Raw genomic sequence first — 17,155 nt, forward strand, 5'->3', positions numbered from 1 at the left:
ACAGCACCGGAGACACAGTGTGGGAATTGCACCTGACCTGATCCCACCACACCGAGGCAAATCACTGGGGGAGTGCAGCGGAACAGCAAGGGAATGGAGTGGCAAGGTCCCCAGGGAATGCTGAAAGTGGACTTCAGGGCCAGGGCGTGGTGCCCCAACAGACTGGACTGGAAAACGCTCCTAAGGGCCAGCAAACGATCCCTGAACTAACTACAAGCTTTTCTCTTGTGAACTGTTTTATTCTGTTCTTTGTCAGTGGTTTGTTTTTGTTGTTTTGTTGTCTGGTTGTATACTGTTGCTTTGTTTTCCTCTGTCTAGTTTTCGTGCATGTTAGTGACTCCATAGGTCTGTCTGAATAGGACAGGCTGGATGAACTATCTGGAGGAAAAACAACGGGACCGACAGTTTTGGGGGGACTTGGGGTGGGGGGTAGGGGGGGTAAGGAAGTGGTGTTAACAAACCCAGGGACAAGGGAAAAACATGGGACCCCAAATGGTAGAGAAGTGGGAGTGGCAGGCCTGGTGGGAAATGATCAAGGGTAAGGTTGCTTAGAGAAGAGGTATACTCTAGCCCAGGTGGCGATGAAGCATGGTAGTAGGGCAGGAGGAAAGTCAAGGGAGATGGAGGAAAGAGCTAGGAGTCAAAGGGCATTCATGGAGGTCTAGACAAAGACATGTACATGCAAATATATATAGGAGGATGGGGAAATAGATCTATGTGTCTATATTTATAGGTCAAGTATTAAGGTGGCGGAAGGACCTTGGGCCTCTACTCAAACACTCCCTCAATGCATGAATACCTTCTTTTATTAAATTGGAACTCTATGATGCTCACTCTCCTGACACAACGGCTGGAGCCAAAGTGTGTGAACAAGTAAATGTGGTGAAGAAAGCTGATGGTGCCCGGCTATCAAAAGAGATAGTGACTGGGGTCTTAAAGGCTTGAAGATAAACAAGAGGCCATCTAGCGCAGAAGCAACAAAGTCCACATGGAAGAACACACCAGCCTGAGTGAGCGAGTGGTCCCAAAGGGATCAGTTACCAGGCATCAAAGAACAAAAAATCATATCATTGACTGCACACCTCCATGATAGGATCGCTGAAGACAAATGGGTGCATAAGCAAATGTGGTGAAGAAAGCTGATGGTGCCCGGCTATCAAAAGAGATAGTGTCTGGGGTCTTAAAGGCTTGAAGGTGAACAAGCGGCCATCTAGCTCAGAAGCAAATAAGCCCACATGGAAGAAGCACACCGGCCAGTGCGATCACGAGGTGCCCAAGGGACCAGGTATAAGGCATCATGCAAAAAAAAAAAAAAAGATGTAAGTGTGTGTATGTATGTGTATATATGTGTATATGTATATATGTATGTATATGTATGTATATATATTATATTAAATGAAGGGGGAAGTGCAGAGTGGAGACCCAAGGCCCAAGTGTCGACCAATGGAGATCCCCTCATAGAGGGGTTTAGGAGAGGAGATGGGTTAATTAGGGTGTGAGGTGGTATCGATGAAGAACACAGCTTTCCCCCGGATCCTGGATGCTTCCTCCCCCCAACTACCATGATCCGAATTCTACCTTGCAGGGCTGGATAGGACAGAGGCTGTACACTGGTGCATATGAGGGTTGGAGGTACAGGGAATCCAGGGTGGATGATACCTTCAGGACCAAGGGTGTGAGGGACGATGCTGGGAGAGTGGAGGGTGAGTGAGTTGGAAAGGGGGAACTGATTACAAGGATCCACATGTGACCTCTTCCCTGGGAGAGGGACAGCAGAGAAGGGGGGAAGGGAGACTCCGGATAGGGCAAGATATGACAAAACAACGATGTATAAATTACCAAGGGCATATGAGGGAGGGGGGAATGGGGAGGGAGGAGGGGAAAAAAAAGAGGAGCTGATGCAAGGGGCTTAAGTGGAGAGCAAATGCCTTGAGAATGATTGGGGCAGGGAATGTATGGATGTGCTTTATACAATTGATGTATGTATATGTATGGATTGTGGTAAGAGTTGTATGAGTCCCTAATAAAATGTAAAAGAAGAAAAAAAAAAAATAAGGGTGAGTGCAGAGTAGAGACCCAAAACCCATCTGTAGGCAACTGGACACCCCCTTACTGAAGGGTTGCGAGGAATAAATATTTTCATTGCAAAGATGAGAAAAGTAAGAATAAGTTACCACCCTGGCTTGTAAAATTCATAAAGTCATTATCTTAAAAACAATATAGAACAAACAAGCATAATTATTTTATAGAATTGTGCTTAAAATCCAAATATGACACCTATGATTATTTTGCATCCATTATTTAACTTCTTTGATCCTCATATTTTTATCATCGTGCCATTAAAACAGGCTATGTGAAAGAACCTGAAATATAGATCAATGTTTGCCAGTTTACCATACTATGGTGGCTTGTGTATGTTGTGACACTGGAAGTATATCACTGATATTTCAAATGCTAGCAGGCCTCATAGAAGGACTCAGTGGTCAACTTCAGCGGAAGGAGCTGCTATAAACCTTGCGCATCGCTTCAAAACATTGTCAGATACTGAAGGTCTAGTGAACTGAAGGAGAACACTGCTGGAAAGAGGCCTGGGGATGTGCCCCTTGGGTCTGAGGGCTCTGAAAATGTACCTGAAGAACAGCTACTTTCTTGGAGCGAATGCTACTTGAACAGAGTAAAGCCTGTGGGAACAGAGCTTTCAGGGTTTTCATGTGTTGATAGAAGATAGAAAATGACTCAAGCAAAGGCGAAGCAGCTGCAAAATTCTGCAAATGATTAGAACTTGGAATGTGCAAAGCATGAATCTAAAACATGATAAAGTTATAAAAATGAAATGGAATGCACATAGAGCAATATCCTACACATCAGTTAGCTGAAATGGATTGGTATTGGCCATTTGGAACCAGAAAAATCATATGATTTATTATGTTGACAATGACACAATCCTTGGGAAAGGTGTGGCGTCCATTGTCCAAAAGGACATTTCTAAATCAATCTTGAAGTACGATGCTATTTGTTATAGGATTACATCTATCCACCTTCAAGAAAATTCAACCAATACAATTACTATTCAAATTTATGCATCAACCACAAAAGTTATTGCTGAAGAAATCGAAGAATTCTACCAATAACTCCAGTCAGAAATTGATCAAGCATGTGACCCAAATGCATTGATAATTATCGGTGAGTGGAATGCAAAAGTTGGAAACAAAAAGGATACAGTAGTTGGAAAATACAGACTTGTAATGGGAATGAAGCTGGGGAGCGCATCACAAGATTTCACAAGACTACAGAATTGTCCACAGCAAGTACACCCATTCAACAATGCAGAAGGTGACTGTGCATGTGGCCTTCTCAAGACGGAATGCACAGAAATCAAATTAGTTCCATCTATGAGAAAACAGGATGAAGAAGCTCAGTATCAGCAGCAACCGGCAGGCCAGGACAGACTGTGGACCAGATCTTCAATTGTTCATACATAATTTCAAGGTGAATTTGAATAAAATTTTTAAAAGTATGCAATAGCTAAAACATGACTTTGAATACATCGCACAAAAATTTCTACATTTCAGGAACAGATTTGATGGATTAAACACTAATTACAGAAGACTTGATGAGCTGTGAATAACATCAAGAACACCTTTCATGGAGAAAGCAAAAAGCTATGAAAATGACAGGAACAAAGGAAAAGGTCAAAGTGGATGTCAGAAGAGACTCTGAAGTTTATCCTTCATGGCAGAGTAGCTAAACCAATTGCAGAAAGGATGAAGTCAAAGAGCTTTACAGAAAATTCCAAAGGGCAGCTCAAGAAGACAAAGTAAAATATTCTCATGATATGTACAAAGGAGTTAGAAACCCAAAGGAGGAATACACTCAGCATATCTTATACTGAAAGAATTCAAGAAAAATTACATGCTATCAAGAAAGACCAATCCTTGGAGATGAGCGTCATGCTTGGTACAGTAGAGGGGCAGCAAAAGACGAAAGTCCATGTAGGTGGCGTACCACAGTGGCTGTCACAATGGGCTCACACATAGGAACAATTGTGAGGATGGTGTTTTGTTGTATATATCGCTATTGGTCAGAATTATCTGGAAGGTATCTAACAAAAATAAGTCAACGGAAGCCAAATTATCATTACACCAAAGTATCCTAAAGAAGATAATAATCCCAAGAAAAATAGTAATCAATATCTCCAACCAATAAAATACTCAAGGTGGCACCTAGTATGTGTTTGTATGCATGAGAACATATATTAATAAACCAACCAAGCCCTGTCACCAAGTTGATTTAGATTAAAAGGGATTCTATGCGATAGAGTAGATCTGTCCTTTCAGGTTTCTGTGGTTGTCAATCGTTTCTGGAACCCTAAAGCTTCATCTTTCTCCCACAGAGCAGCTGGTGGTTACAACCCACTGATGACTACAAGTTAGCAGTCCAGTGTCACCTCCGGCTCCCTCGGGGCTGCGCTTCCCACGATTGCACAGTTTCCACTGCTCGAGCCACTACGATTCTGTCAGATCTACAGTGTAACAGAGACACCCCCTCTTATGTTTCAAAGCAGAATTTTGGCCTTTGAAATGGTTTTCTAAAATATTTTAAAACAGTAGTTTTTTTGTTTGTTTTGTTTTTTTATTTGTCAGGATATTCCATCACCCTTGAGAATGGAAAAGTGTTTTGATTCATGAAGACCAGGAGAAACTGGATAAGCAACAAGTCTCTGCTCACATGTAGCGTTTATGAGGAAGTAAGTGAGACAGAATAAATACATTTAATGAAGGAAAAATTATCACTTTAAAAATAGTTGCGTGAAGAAATAAATGATAGACAGAAGGTCGGCACTGCTCATCTGAAGAGTAAAAACAGAAATGCTTTGAAAAATGAAAAGAAAATTTTTATGTAAAAATATATTTTTATATAGAGTTAATCTTCCATAGTGTACTACTCTATAATCCAAAATATTGAATCCAAAAAGAACCTTAAAAACTATTAATAGTGGACCTCAATTTTAAGAGAATACAGAAGTTGAGGGAGATTAAGTAGAGAGAACCAAAGAGATTCTGGTTAGCGATGGAATAACACTCACATTTAGTGCTTCATATTCTAACCTCTCTTCTTGTGAATGCGCAAAACACCTATGCTACATACTAAGATACAGGTTTGTCTTTTGTTTGCTTAGCAGTATTTGATTTGTAAGTTTGTTGCTCTGCCAAGAAAGAAAATCTGATATTGGAAATGTTCTGTCAGGCTCATTCTATGAAAGGTTTCAACATCCACGTGTTTCTCTCCCCCAAATCCAGCTTTCGCTTTTTGTTTCCATCTATTGAACTATGAAAGAGAGACCCTTTTTAGTGAAACACATCAGGTCTTCAGTGATCAAAGGGCATTATTGAATCACCCTTCATATTGATGAATTAGCTTGAGAATCCAATGAAACAAGTTTTAATTTAAACTGGGGAACAACCGGCCAGCTACTCAACGCCAAACCACGGTGACCCTATCAGATAGGGTGGAAATGCAGCTGTAGGTTTCTGAGTCTGTCACTCTTCACAGGAGTAGAAAGCCAGGCTGCTCAGAACGACTGGAGGTTTCCAACTGCCCAGCTTGAGCATGGTAGCTCAATGTGTATGTTACTCAAATGTGATTACTAATAGTTGACGTTTGTGAGTCCAATTTAGTAGCCGTGCAATCTGTCTGAATCACTTTCGCATGCACAATGCATTGGAAAGTGAATTATTGCAGATGCAGTGAGGATAAAATAACATGTTACCATTTGATCTTCTTTTTGACCTCTTTAAATTTATTTTAGCTTTTAATATTTTCTGCTCTTTTTCTGATTGAGTTTTTTCTCTTGTTTACTGTGTTATTATTTTCAGTTGTTTGGTTTAGTTTTTGGTTTCTAAAACAATGTTTCTCCCTCTATAAAGCCCAGGGTGCGTTCATCTATAGAGACAGTAACCGGATATGTGGTCCCTTGGAGGTTCCGCAGAGGAGGTTGGAGAAAATGGGGAGCTAACCATGATGCTTATATAAATAAAGACAATCTTATAAAATTGATTATGTTGATGATTGTACAACGCATAATATAATTGAACTATTGAATTATGTGGTTTGTGAATTACATGCCAAAAAAAGTGTGTGTCCTTTTAAAGAAAGTCTGACTGCAAATAAAGAAATGTAATATGTGATGAATTTAGAAAGATTTTATTGGGAAAACAGTACTGATTCCCTATTTTAATTTTGATGTGCCAGAGTAAATACTGTATATCCTCAAATATAAGCTGACCCGAGTATAAGCCAAGGTACCAGGGAAACCAGAAAAACTGATTGAGTCAAGTATAAGCCTAGGTGGGAAATGCAGGATGTGAATTAACACAGAGACCAGAGGGGAGAGACTGAGCGCAGCCACAGACACATCCTTACCTGTTCAGCTGCTGGCGTAAGTGAGTCACTACGGGTGCTTCTGCGAATTGGAGCCATCCACGTCATAGGACGGCTCTGATTGGTTAGATGTGAGTAAACAAACATTCAAATCCCTGCAGTGTCAGCGGGGCTTTGAATGAACAGCGGAGGAACGGCAATCACCCCTTACTGGGGTACCACTGACCCGTGTATAAGCCGAACCCCAGTTTTTAAGCACATTTTTTGCGCTGAAAAACTCGGCTTATACACGAGTATATACGTTAAGTACAAAATAAAACCACTTAAAGTGATTTATGATGGAGAAGGATTCATAACTGCTTTTCACTGATATGCATGAGGTTTGTGTAATTAGGGACCATCAAATACGAACCCAAACATATTGGCTTGTATTCTATATTACTGGGCCTTGAAAGTTAATACAATCTCTATTCTGGAATTCAGGAACAATACAGAGAAATAATAACATTTTTCAGTTTATCTTTATTTTTAATATAAAAAGTTTTACTAGAAAAGACATTTATGTCTGTTATGTTACATTTTCCACTTACTCCTCACAGATCAAGCCTACAGAATGTTCATGAACTTGACACCTGACACTATTATTATAGCCCATACTTTTGAATGATTTTTCTGTAAGCTAGTTTTTACTTAAATGTGTTTACACATCTGACCAGATCATTTCTAGGTTTATTTATCTACAAGCACTGTGAGGTGCTTTCCTGCCTGTTGATGTGTTACTGAAGATGGTAACGATGTGTTCTTCTTTATGGCTCTTTTCTTCTAAGCAGACCCCCAAACGCTGATTGTAAATGTAAAATGATTGATTTTCCCGCTCCATCCCACACATACTTCTAAGAGCTTATCTTTATAGATTATGTAATTTAATCGTGTAAGACTTGCATGGGGTACCTTGTTTTCACAAGGGGCAGAGGAGGAGAAAAGTTCTCATAATTGCTTATTTGTTTTTAAGACACATGGATTACTTTTAGAATTCTGATTCTCTATTTAATGTCTGTTAACTTCCCTAATGAGCTCCATAATGATGAATATTATCTATCAATTAATCAATTAACTTCTACCTATAGTATAGTAAGCGTGGATAACTTTTGGTCTATTTTATATCACATTGTCCTTTTTTTCCCTTCGGAACTTGTGATTCAAGATTATCATTACTCCACCTTCTTTAGCACAAGTGTTTCTACCAATTTAATGAGTCTTGTTTTATTTTCAGCCCACCCTACTTCTAATGTGAGCTGTGCTTGTCCGTGTCAATCATCAGTATCTGCTGCTCGCTGTTTGATTTGAAAGAGGAATTGCAAAATTGTTTGTTTCTTTGTTTCTTAGTAAACTATTAGCACACGTTCTGTTTCTCTCACTGAAACTGAGCTGTAAAGAAAAACGTCTCTGCTTTCTTTGGGCGCGATCTCACTGGGTTCGTGCAGTACCCCAGCAAGATCTTTCATCCCTGCTCTTCTCAGGCTCTACTCCGCCTCTTGAAGCAAATTATACGTCAAACCTTGTTTGCATTCTCAACTTGAGATTTTCTGCCTACCCACCACCCCTCGTTCTTTTGCTATGAGACTCCATCTTTTACCATCATTGCTTTTTTATTTATTCTGTGTTAATGCTCCTTGACTTGGGTCTCTTTTCGTCTTTCAAACTATTGGTATGTCTTTATTCTTCTCTTCTTTTCGCTGTCAATTTTGAAACATGTAAGACTTCTCTTTTAAGGCAGATTTCAAAACATTTTAGACATTTAAGGAGAGGATTACTTTTTTCTTTTAATATTATAAAAAGAATGTCTAACTTACCATTAATCTTAAAAATTCCTCCCATGTTGTCTATTATCCTAATTTTCCAGTAGCTAAGACCTCATTTCCCTGTAATATGCAATCAGTATTCTTTCTTGCTATTATTCTCCAGTAAGCCTGTAGATAGCTTTCTTAAGGCACTTCAGGCTCTTAGCTGGGCATACTAAGTACACTCCAGAAACTCTCTGGTAAACTGGTTCTAAATGCTAGCCTTCAAATATTATTTTTTGGTTACCTCCATTATTATCTTGCTTAAGATGCATCTGAAATGCTCTTTCTAAACCATTCACTGCAGATAGTGGAAAAGACCCACATTCTTAAGTGTAGTTTCCCTTGATACTTCTCTTGTGGAGTACACCCTTTCATAAATCTGATATCTTACCATTTTCCATGACCATATATCTTCCCCCTCTCTCCAAGTCTCACAGACATCACAGACAGCTAACCGGAGTGTTCAACATTTATGTGTGGCTTATTTTTCTCCTGTTGACCCTTGAGAAGAATCCTTCACACATAATATATTTTCCTTGCTGTACTAATTTTGTTTATGATATCTCCACTGAGTGAAATCTTGCTTCTTTTCAGAGCCTAAACAAATTTCTGCATGCTTTGGTTTGAGTATAAAAATTATACATTCCCAATTGGGTGTTAGCGCTATATTATTTAAGCCCCCAAGTAGTTCTAATGGTAACCCTGTTTCAAAATCTGGTATCTGTGGGATGTATAGAGTCATCTCGTGATAAGGGTGCTGGTAGCTGAAGTCATTGTACAAAATTGGAATTAGGAAACAGAAGAGAATAAGGAGATTATTGAAACTCACTGCACTGTTCGTCAGAATGACACCTCTGTAGAGAATCACACCTAGGGGAATAAGCACTTTGGGGGAGACAAGTAAATTTCAGGTAAGCTCAAAACATAGATTTGATAAAAGGATCAGACGAGAGATCATGGTAGGATCTGCTTTTCCTAAAATTTCTGGAACTAAGTCGAAAATTGTGTCATTCTATTGTTGGATATTTTTTTGTGAAGGGAGTATAAGCCCAGTTCCTTCATATTTAGTTTTTTAAAATATGGTTTTTATTTTTGCCCTTTAAAATGGAAAAATGTCACCTCTGACTACTTCTTGCTAATGGCAAGTAACACTCATTTCAGAAGCACATCTTTCCCTCAGAATAATCTGTCTTCTGTAACTTCCATAGAATGAAAGTCAAATTATTACCTGGAAATTGCTACAGAAAAAATGCCAGCCATACTCAAATGAAACGGGATATTTCCCCATTGTTATTATTATAGAATGTATGTTAGAATATGAAAATAATAATTTGCATTCATCTAGTTTCTTTGGCTCCAGCGTCTCAAACCCCTGAGTATAAGAGGTCTCATTAAGTTTACCAAATCAATTTAATTCTACTATCTTCCAGAACAGTCTTTCAAATCCACTGAGTTTTTCCTTTCCTAAATGCTGAGCATTATCATTTGAAATTCTGAACATTCGCAGATATAAATTTGACCTTCTACAGGTCAAACTCACCTACTCAATCATTTAGCTATAGGTTAAAATAGACTAAACAACTTGAGTTAAGAGAGCATAAATATGATTGTGGACTTACTGAATTAATATGCAAATCTAAAAATGTTCAAAAGCACATCCAGTTTTAGGATACCTGAATCCATTAGAAAAAGTGAAGCTTTGGCTATGAGAACAGATGTTTTATCTGGATCTATGGAAACAAATTCATTCATTTCTAGGACTCCATTAATTTAGTCAAGAAATGATATTTAAATATTTATGAAATTTAAATTATTTATAAAATAAACAAACACATAATTAATTTCTGTATAAGGGTAAAGTATGGTGAGTCGCATGAATATGACAGTGTGAATAGTTTAGTCCTATATATTCACAGACTAATAGTGAGACTAGAACATACTGTTGTTGTTAGATTCCCTCAAGCCATTCTCAAGTGACAGGGCCCCTACGTACAGCAGCAGAAAGCATTACCCAGCCTGGCACCAGCTTCACCACTGTTTTGCCAGAAGGAACATTTTGGCTGTGGTTTTTTCAAAACAGATCGGATTGTATTTCTGGCAGCCACGGTAATTTTAATATGCTTGACGGGCACCATTATTCAACTGCATCAGTTCTTCTGTGGTCTTCGTTCTACTTTCACATGTACATGAGATGATTGAATGCATCATGCTTAGGTCAGGCACATCTTAGGCCTCAAAGCGGCATCCCTGCTCTTTCACTTTAAAGAGACCTGTTGCCGCTTCCCTGAGCACCGATTGGGGATCCAAGCAAAAGGAAACCTTTAACAAACCCAGTCTTTGTTCCATTATCATGAGGACGTTTATGGGTTCCATTGTTTTCCGTATTTTGAGTTATAATCCATACTGACAAGCTCAGTCCGTGACCTTCAACTCATGACTCTACCAGAGATCCTTGAATCTAAACACAGGCTTGTCTAATTCCAGATTGTATATTCTCTCTCCCATCATACACGTAAGTACACAGTTTAGAGTACAGAAGGCACTATCAAGTATTAGCTGAAATTAGGATTTATAGCATAAAACTGTTTAAGTCCTAAATCTTAACTCTACTTCTTGTCATTTGTGTATTTTTGTGTCACCAACACACATTTTTGTGCCTTAGTTTTTTTAAGCAAAAGGAACTAACATTACCAAAACAACAATGGATTCCATTGCTGAAATTTAAATTTCACTTAAGCATGACGTTTTCATTAGGTGATATATGCAAAATGCTTAGGGAAATACCAAGTCATCCCCCAAATGCTCATTCAAACGAACTGTTATTAGTATTGCAACTTTAATAAAAAAAGTAATAATTTTACAATTCACTGAATTTATATTCTTGATTTGAACCAATATTTTCATATTTTCTTTAATTAGAAAAATTCCTGGAAATATTTTGAAGGGTAATATTTTACACAAAGAAACGTATGTGACATAGACCTGGGTAAAAAGTCACTAGCACTGTGTTGCTTTTGGAAAGACAACACAGACTCTGGTTGCTTTCCTGACACTGATCGATTTACTGATAAGCACTTTTGCTATCTGCTTCCTTCCTGTCAGTACAAGCACCCAGATAAGATGATGCCTTTCCGTAGTTAAAAAACTTACCCATGAATGTGGGAGATCCATATCTGTGAGAGAAGACTTCAGAAGTGGTTGGTGAGTGCACAGAGAGCAGTCGTCCCAGGATCCAATAGGGGAAATTCGAAAATCAACACGTGTCCAGAGCGGGTTTTCTGGAAAGGACTTCCAATTATGACCTTCACATTCGTCATTCGATAACATAACTTCCAAGTCACATCTATTGGCAATGCTGGATCGACTTACTGATGAGGAAATGCGATCCAATCTAATCTCCATATCTTCCTTCTTCCTGGTACTAACTTTACTAATCTTCTTTTCTCGGGATTTGGTGAATTTCATACAGGAAATCAATGTGTCACCTTCATCTTCTGCATGATAATGATAAATATGTTTTAAAATTAAGTCTTTCTGGTGATTATTCACATAAAATTTAATCCTCCCCCTTTTAGTGACAGACTATCTTAAAGCCAAATGGCATAGAGGGAAGGTATCTGGATACACAGTTATTTCACTCATTTATTGCAACTCGTAGTGACCACATACTTTGAGGAAATAAAGGTAGAAGATATGAGGAACTCACAGTCAAATAGGGAAAATGATTAGATGCAGTCAGCACTAGAAAAATGTATTAATTCAAGTTTAGCTTTTCAGTTAACTTCTAATATTATTTCTAGAACTAGTTTAAGTAAAAATTAGTAAGCTTAAAATATTTTAAGAAACTTCCAGAGCTGACAAAATAACCTACTTGGAATTCAAACCCAGTTTTGTCTGATTCTAGATTCTGTAATTTCCCCCCACCATACAGCCTTAAAATTCTTTAGAATATCATAACTACAGACATGTATTTCTAGAGGTAGGATCTGTAACATTCTACTCTCTAGGTTCTTGATCTTGGTTCTAACTCTTGTTATCTCTGTGTCCTTCGAAGCAGTCACAAACATTTTTGTGCCTCAGTACTTTGGTGGGCTGCAGTGGAAATGATGAACGCTGTACTTCCCTTTATATAGTAGAAACGACTCTAGGCTATAAATAAACCAGGGAGTCATCCAATTTCACAAACAACTATTTTGTGATAGCAGTTTCTTAATGAAAAATTAATTTGCTATATTAAAGTATTCCTTTTTAAAATTATCTATAATTTAATGACAGCTGGACTCCGGGTGGCACACAAAATATAGAATAGTACCCACAGATATGGTGTTCTCTGAAAACAAACACAAAAAAAACACTCTGTAGACAAAACTAAATGACCAAAGTAAAAATGTGAAAATTAGGTGGCAGGAAATTACAGCACTGAAAATTAAAAAATATTAGAATGCAGTAAAAGAGATTGTTGACACATTGTGGGGAAAAAGTAATATTCTCAATAAATACGAGGGGCTATGCAAACATTGTAATTTTTTCAAAGGTATGGATTTAAAAATTTTGGCAAAATAACCTTATCACCCTCAAAGTCATCTCCATTACACTTAATACATTTGTTAAATTGGCAATTCTATTCTTGGAAACATTTTTCAAACTCATCTGTTTGGATGGCTGACAGCACCCCTCTTGTTTTTTCCTTCACCTCTTCCACGTTGTCAAATTGCTGTACTTTCATGTCCCTCTTCATTCACAGAAACATAAAGAAGTTGTTTGGAGAGAATTCAGGTGAGCAAGGTGTGTGGGGCATGAGAGGCATGCTGTTTTTTGGCCAAATTTGATACACTGAGACGGTTGTGTGAGCAGGTACATGGTCATGGTGGCAAAACCAGTCCCTGTCTGCAGCCTTTTTTTTTTTTTTTTTGCACCCTGCTATAAATAGAAAGCTTAATCAATGGTCTGACCTGGTGGAAGGAACTTGTACTATGAGTTGACATTTTTGACTGTTTAGGAAGTGGACTGACTTCCAGAACAAGGTTTGTTATCCATTGCCATTCCACCTTTTTTGAAATAAAAAAATAAAGACACGTGCACTTGCGTTTTTCACACAACACTCTCCTGTATGCTGTGTTCAACATCACAACAGCTTCTTAGCATTTTTCCCAAGCAGGAAACAAAATATTATAGCTTCATGCTGTTCTCTTCCATCAACCATCTCACACACACACACACACACACACACACACACACACACACACCAACAAGGTTCGAGCAAAACTGCTGATAAGAAAAAATTCACTGTCACAAGAGAGAACCTTTCCAGGTGAGGCCACTGGGTGTCCTAAGTCATAGTTGATTGTTTAACGCTCCCCTAGCAGGAAACATGCCGACTGTGAAGTCGCCTCTGTCCAGTGCAATCCCAAATTTTGGGGGGGGTTGGGGTGGGAGGGGTTGGCACTCCCTTGTACTTCAGATGTAAATTGTCATATGGGAAACTAATTTACTATAAATGTTCAACAAAACCACAAGAAAATATTATTTATTTTAAATTTTAAAAATTAAGTCAATTGCACTATGATGAAAAATAAGTTACATGCAATGAATATATAAACACACTGAGAAAAGTTACAAATTTAAAAAATTCACATCTTATTGTCTAACTTAAAGGAATTGTATTTTTGTAAGTATGGATTAAATCCTGCTGTTATCTTATGATTTGGTAAATTTCATATGAACCTCCAGGGAAATTTATATGTCCAGTGTGTCTCATGAAAAGAAAGCCGGAACAAAAATGAAAATAGATGTAAAAGAAGAAAAGAGAAAAAAATGATTAGGGCAAAGACTGTACAGATGTGCTTTATACAATTGATGTATGTATATGTATGAACTGTGAAAAGAATTGTATCAGCCCCAATAAATTGTTAAAAAAAAAAGAATGAAAAAAAAATGAAAATAGATGAGCGAAAAGAGAAAGGGCACATTTTAGTACTATTCAGCTCATGAATATAAGTTACACTGAATAATGTGGGCTTCATGTGTATGTCTTAGCTTGCGGGTGCTCATTGAATGGTGACCTGTGCCTATAACATGCTTACTACATTAATGCTCTCCCTGCTTTATTATGACATGTATCTATCTGGTAGGCATAGTTCTGCCATTTTAATAACTGTTCATCGAAATTTTAACTCTGTAAACTACTACCATTGTTTATGTAAATAGTGTCCAGTAACTTAAGAGCTTAATCAGTACAAGTCCACAATTCATGTATTGAGGTTTCTATAAAGTACCTTTCTCAACAGTGTTTTAAATTCTGCCCCATTTAAATTAATGACATTATCAGTAGAATTAACTTATCCCCAGGGCTATGACAGATCATATTATCTAATACAAAATGCTAATGATATTGATAAAGTGAACCAGAGACATATGTAAATTGTAGCTATATGAATAAATTTTGGGCTCATGCTTAATTCTACCCCCAATCTGAGCGCCATTGGTTCTTATGCCATGGCCCTCCTTGATGGTCATTCTCAAGAAGAGATCCCTAAATATACCGGCACTACAGCATAGTGTGGTGAAGAAACCAGATGGTGCCTGGCTATCAGAAAGAATATTGTCCTAAAGCCTTGTCTTTCAACAAACAGCCATCAGAGTAAGGCATGAACCAAGTGGAAGAAGCACACTGTCCTGTGTGCTCCAAAGATTGTGAATGATAAAATCCAAACCCAAAGGAGGGAATGGTATCAGTGCTTAAATGTGAACACCTGATTTGAAGAAGGCTAGGGCTGACTGTTGGAGCCCCAAATCCGTTTGCAGGGTGCACACATTGAGCAAGCCACCAGCGAGTTCCCTCTGATCACACAGCAGGGGGAACAACAGCCTTGTGATGGTGCAGGGTGCAGTGGTCTATGGTCCTCGTGCATTCTGCTTTCTCTGCATTTCTATATGTGGAATACAGGCTGGGAAGGGCTAGAGAGACAGTGGCCACATCGATGCTTTCATGGAGTGGGAGTCAGGAGATGGTAGGGGAGATTGGGAGGAGGTGGAGAGCAGGTGTCAAACAATGCAAGAGAGACATCAATGGTTTAAAATTGATCATGGAGAGAATTGTACAACTCATTTTAAATCAGAGAAATTTTGAATTGCATGCCAGTTATTCCAATAAAACTATTTTAAAATACTAAATAATATGCAGAAGGGTCTGGAAATAACTTAGTAGTGTAAAAAGGATCACAGAAATTAGAAACATATCCTACCCATAGTTATTGATTGCACTGTTGTTTGATTTTATTGAGCCAGCCCTGGGTCATAGAGATTCTATGCACAACAGAAGTAAATGTTGGTTCTGCATTATCCTTATAATCATTGATAGATATCATCACGTTATTGGAGTCTTTGTGCCATTCCGTCTTCTTGTGGATATTTTTGTTTTTCACTAATCCTCTTCTTTACTAGCATTATTTCCTTGTCCCAGGTCTAGTCCCTCCTGATTACATGTCCACACTATGTGAGATGCGGTCTCACCATGCTCACTGCTCAGGAGCCCCCTGGTTCTACTTTGTCCAAGGCAGATTGCTCACTTGTCCCCATAGCATGGTACAGTAAACGTTCTTCACCGATACCATAATTCGTTCTTTTTGGTGTTCTCTTTTCATTGTTCAGCTTTCACATATTATGAGGGGATTGAAAATACCATAAGTTGTGGCAGATATACCTTAGTCCACCTTATGTCTGCTATTTCACAGAACGAGAGTCTTTTGCAGCAAATTTTCCAATGGGATGTATCATTTGATTTCTTGAGTTTTTCTTCTTTGTGTACTGATTGTAAACTAAAGAAAATTGAAATCCTTGGCGACTTCAATCTTTCTCTCTTTATCTTGATGTTGCTTATCAGCCCAGATGTTATGGCTCTTGTTTTTCATATGTTCAGGTGCAATCCACAATGAAAGTTCTAGACTTCTATTTTCATCAGTAATTGCTTCTAGTGGTCTTCAATGCAGCGAGCAACAATCTGTCATTTGCAGGTTGTTAATGAGTTTTCCTCCAAGCTTGATGCTGCGTTTTTCTCCATAAAGACTACATTATTAGATTATCTGCTGCACATAAAGAAGGAGTAAATATGGTAAAATGCTATAATCCTGTTGTATAAATTTCCTGATTTCAAATCCTGCACTAGTCTCTTGTTCATTCCAAATTATTGTTTTTACAGGTTCTGAATAAGCATAATTATAGGTTCTTGAATCCCCCTATTTGAAATATTATCCATAGTTGTCTATGCTCCACAAAGTATAATACATTTGCTTAATCAATAAAAGACAGGTAAATATTATTCTGAACTTTTCTGCTCCCAGTCAAGATCTATCGTCACCAACAGTGAGATTCCTTGTGCCATTCTGTCTTCTAGGTTAGTCTCTAAGAATACACAGCTACAACCATTGTTAATTATCTTAGTAACTTAATATCTTGCACAGGATACTAATGTTATCATTCAATAACAGGAGGGAATATAACTCTTTTCAAGTCAATTGACAAGGTAGCTGTGTTCTAAATCTCTTGGTATACAGGTTTGAACACGTCTAAAATTACATCCATCTGTTTAAATATATCCAGTATAGTTCATCAATTGTCTTTCACCAATGCCTTTAGTGGAGCTTGGATATCTTCAGTACATCAAGTACCACGAGCTTTTGATCATGTGCTACCTTCTGAACATGCTGCATATTGACCACATCATGTCGGCCCTGTAGCCATTGGTATCCCTTCCATCTTGTTTTCAGGTTGCCTGCACCATTCAATATTTTGTCCATAAAATCCTCCCGATACTGAACGTGAGGCGCTAGCATTTTTCTTCAGTTCTTTTAGTCGACAATATGCTGAGTATGGTTTCCCTGATGGTTTTCTGACATCTGTTTGCTTGCTTTGCTTTTAAGAAATGCCAGTTA

General features: G+C 38.1%; 1 protein-coding gene across 1 annotated transcript in view; it reads right to left on the bottom strand.

Annotated features, from left to right (window-relative positions):
• Positions 1-11,627, bottom strand: part of SAMSN1 (SAM domain, SH3 domain and nuclear localization signals 1) — a 98,273-nt gene extending 86,646 nt beyond the window's left edge. The window contains exon 1 of the mRNA XM_075543451.1: positions 11,376-11,627. Within this exon, the coding sequence (XP_075399566.1) occupies positions 11,376-11,627 (252 nt within the window). The remainder of the gene's footprint in view (positions 1-11,375) is intronic.
• Positions 11,628-17,155: the final 5,528 nt, after the last annotated feature.

The sequence above is a fragment of the Tenrec ecaudatus genome, chromosome 2 (assembly GCF_050624435.1).
Source record: "Tenrec ecaudatus isolate mTenEca1 chromosome 2, mTenEca1.hap1, whole genome shotgun sequence".
Lineage (NCBI taxonomy): Eukaryota > Metazoa > Chordata > Mammalia > Afrosoricida > Tenrecidae > Tenrec > Tenrec ecaudatus.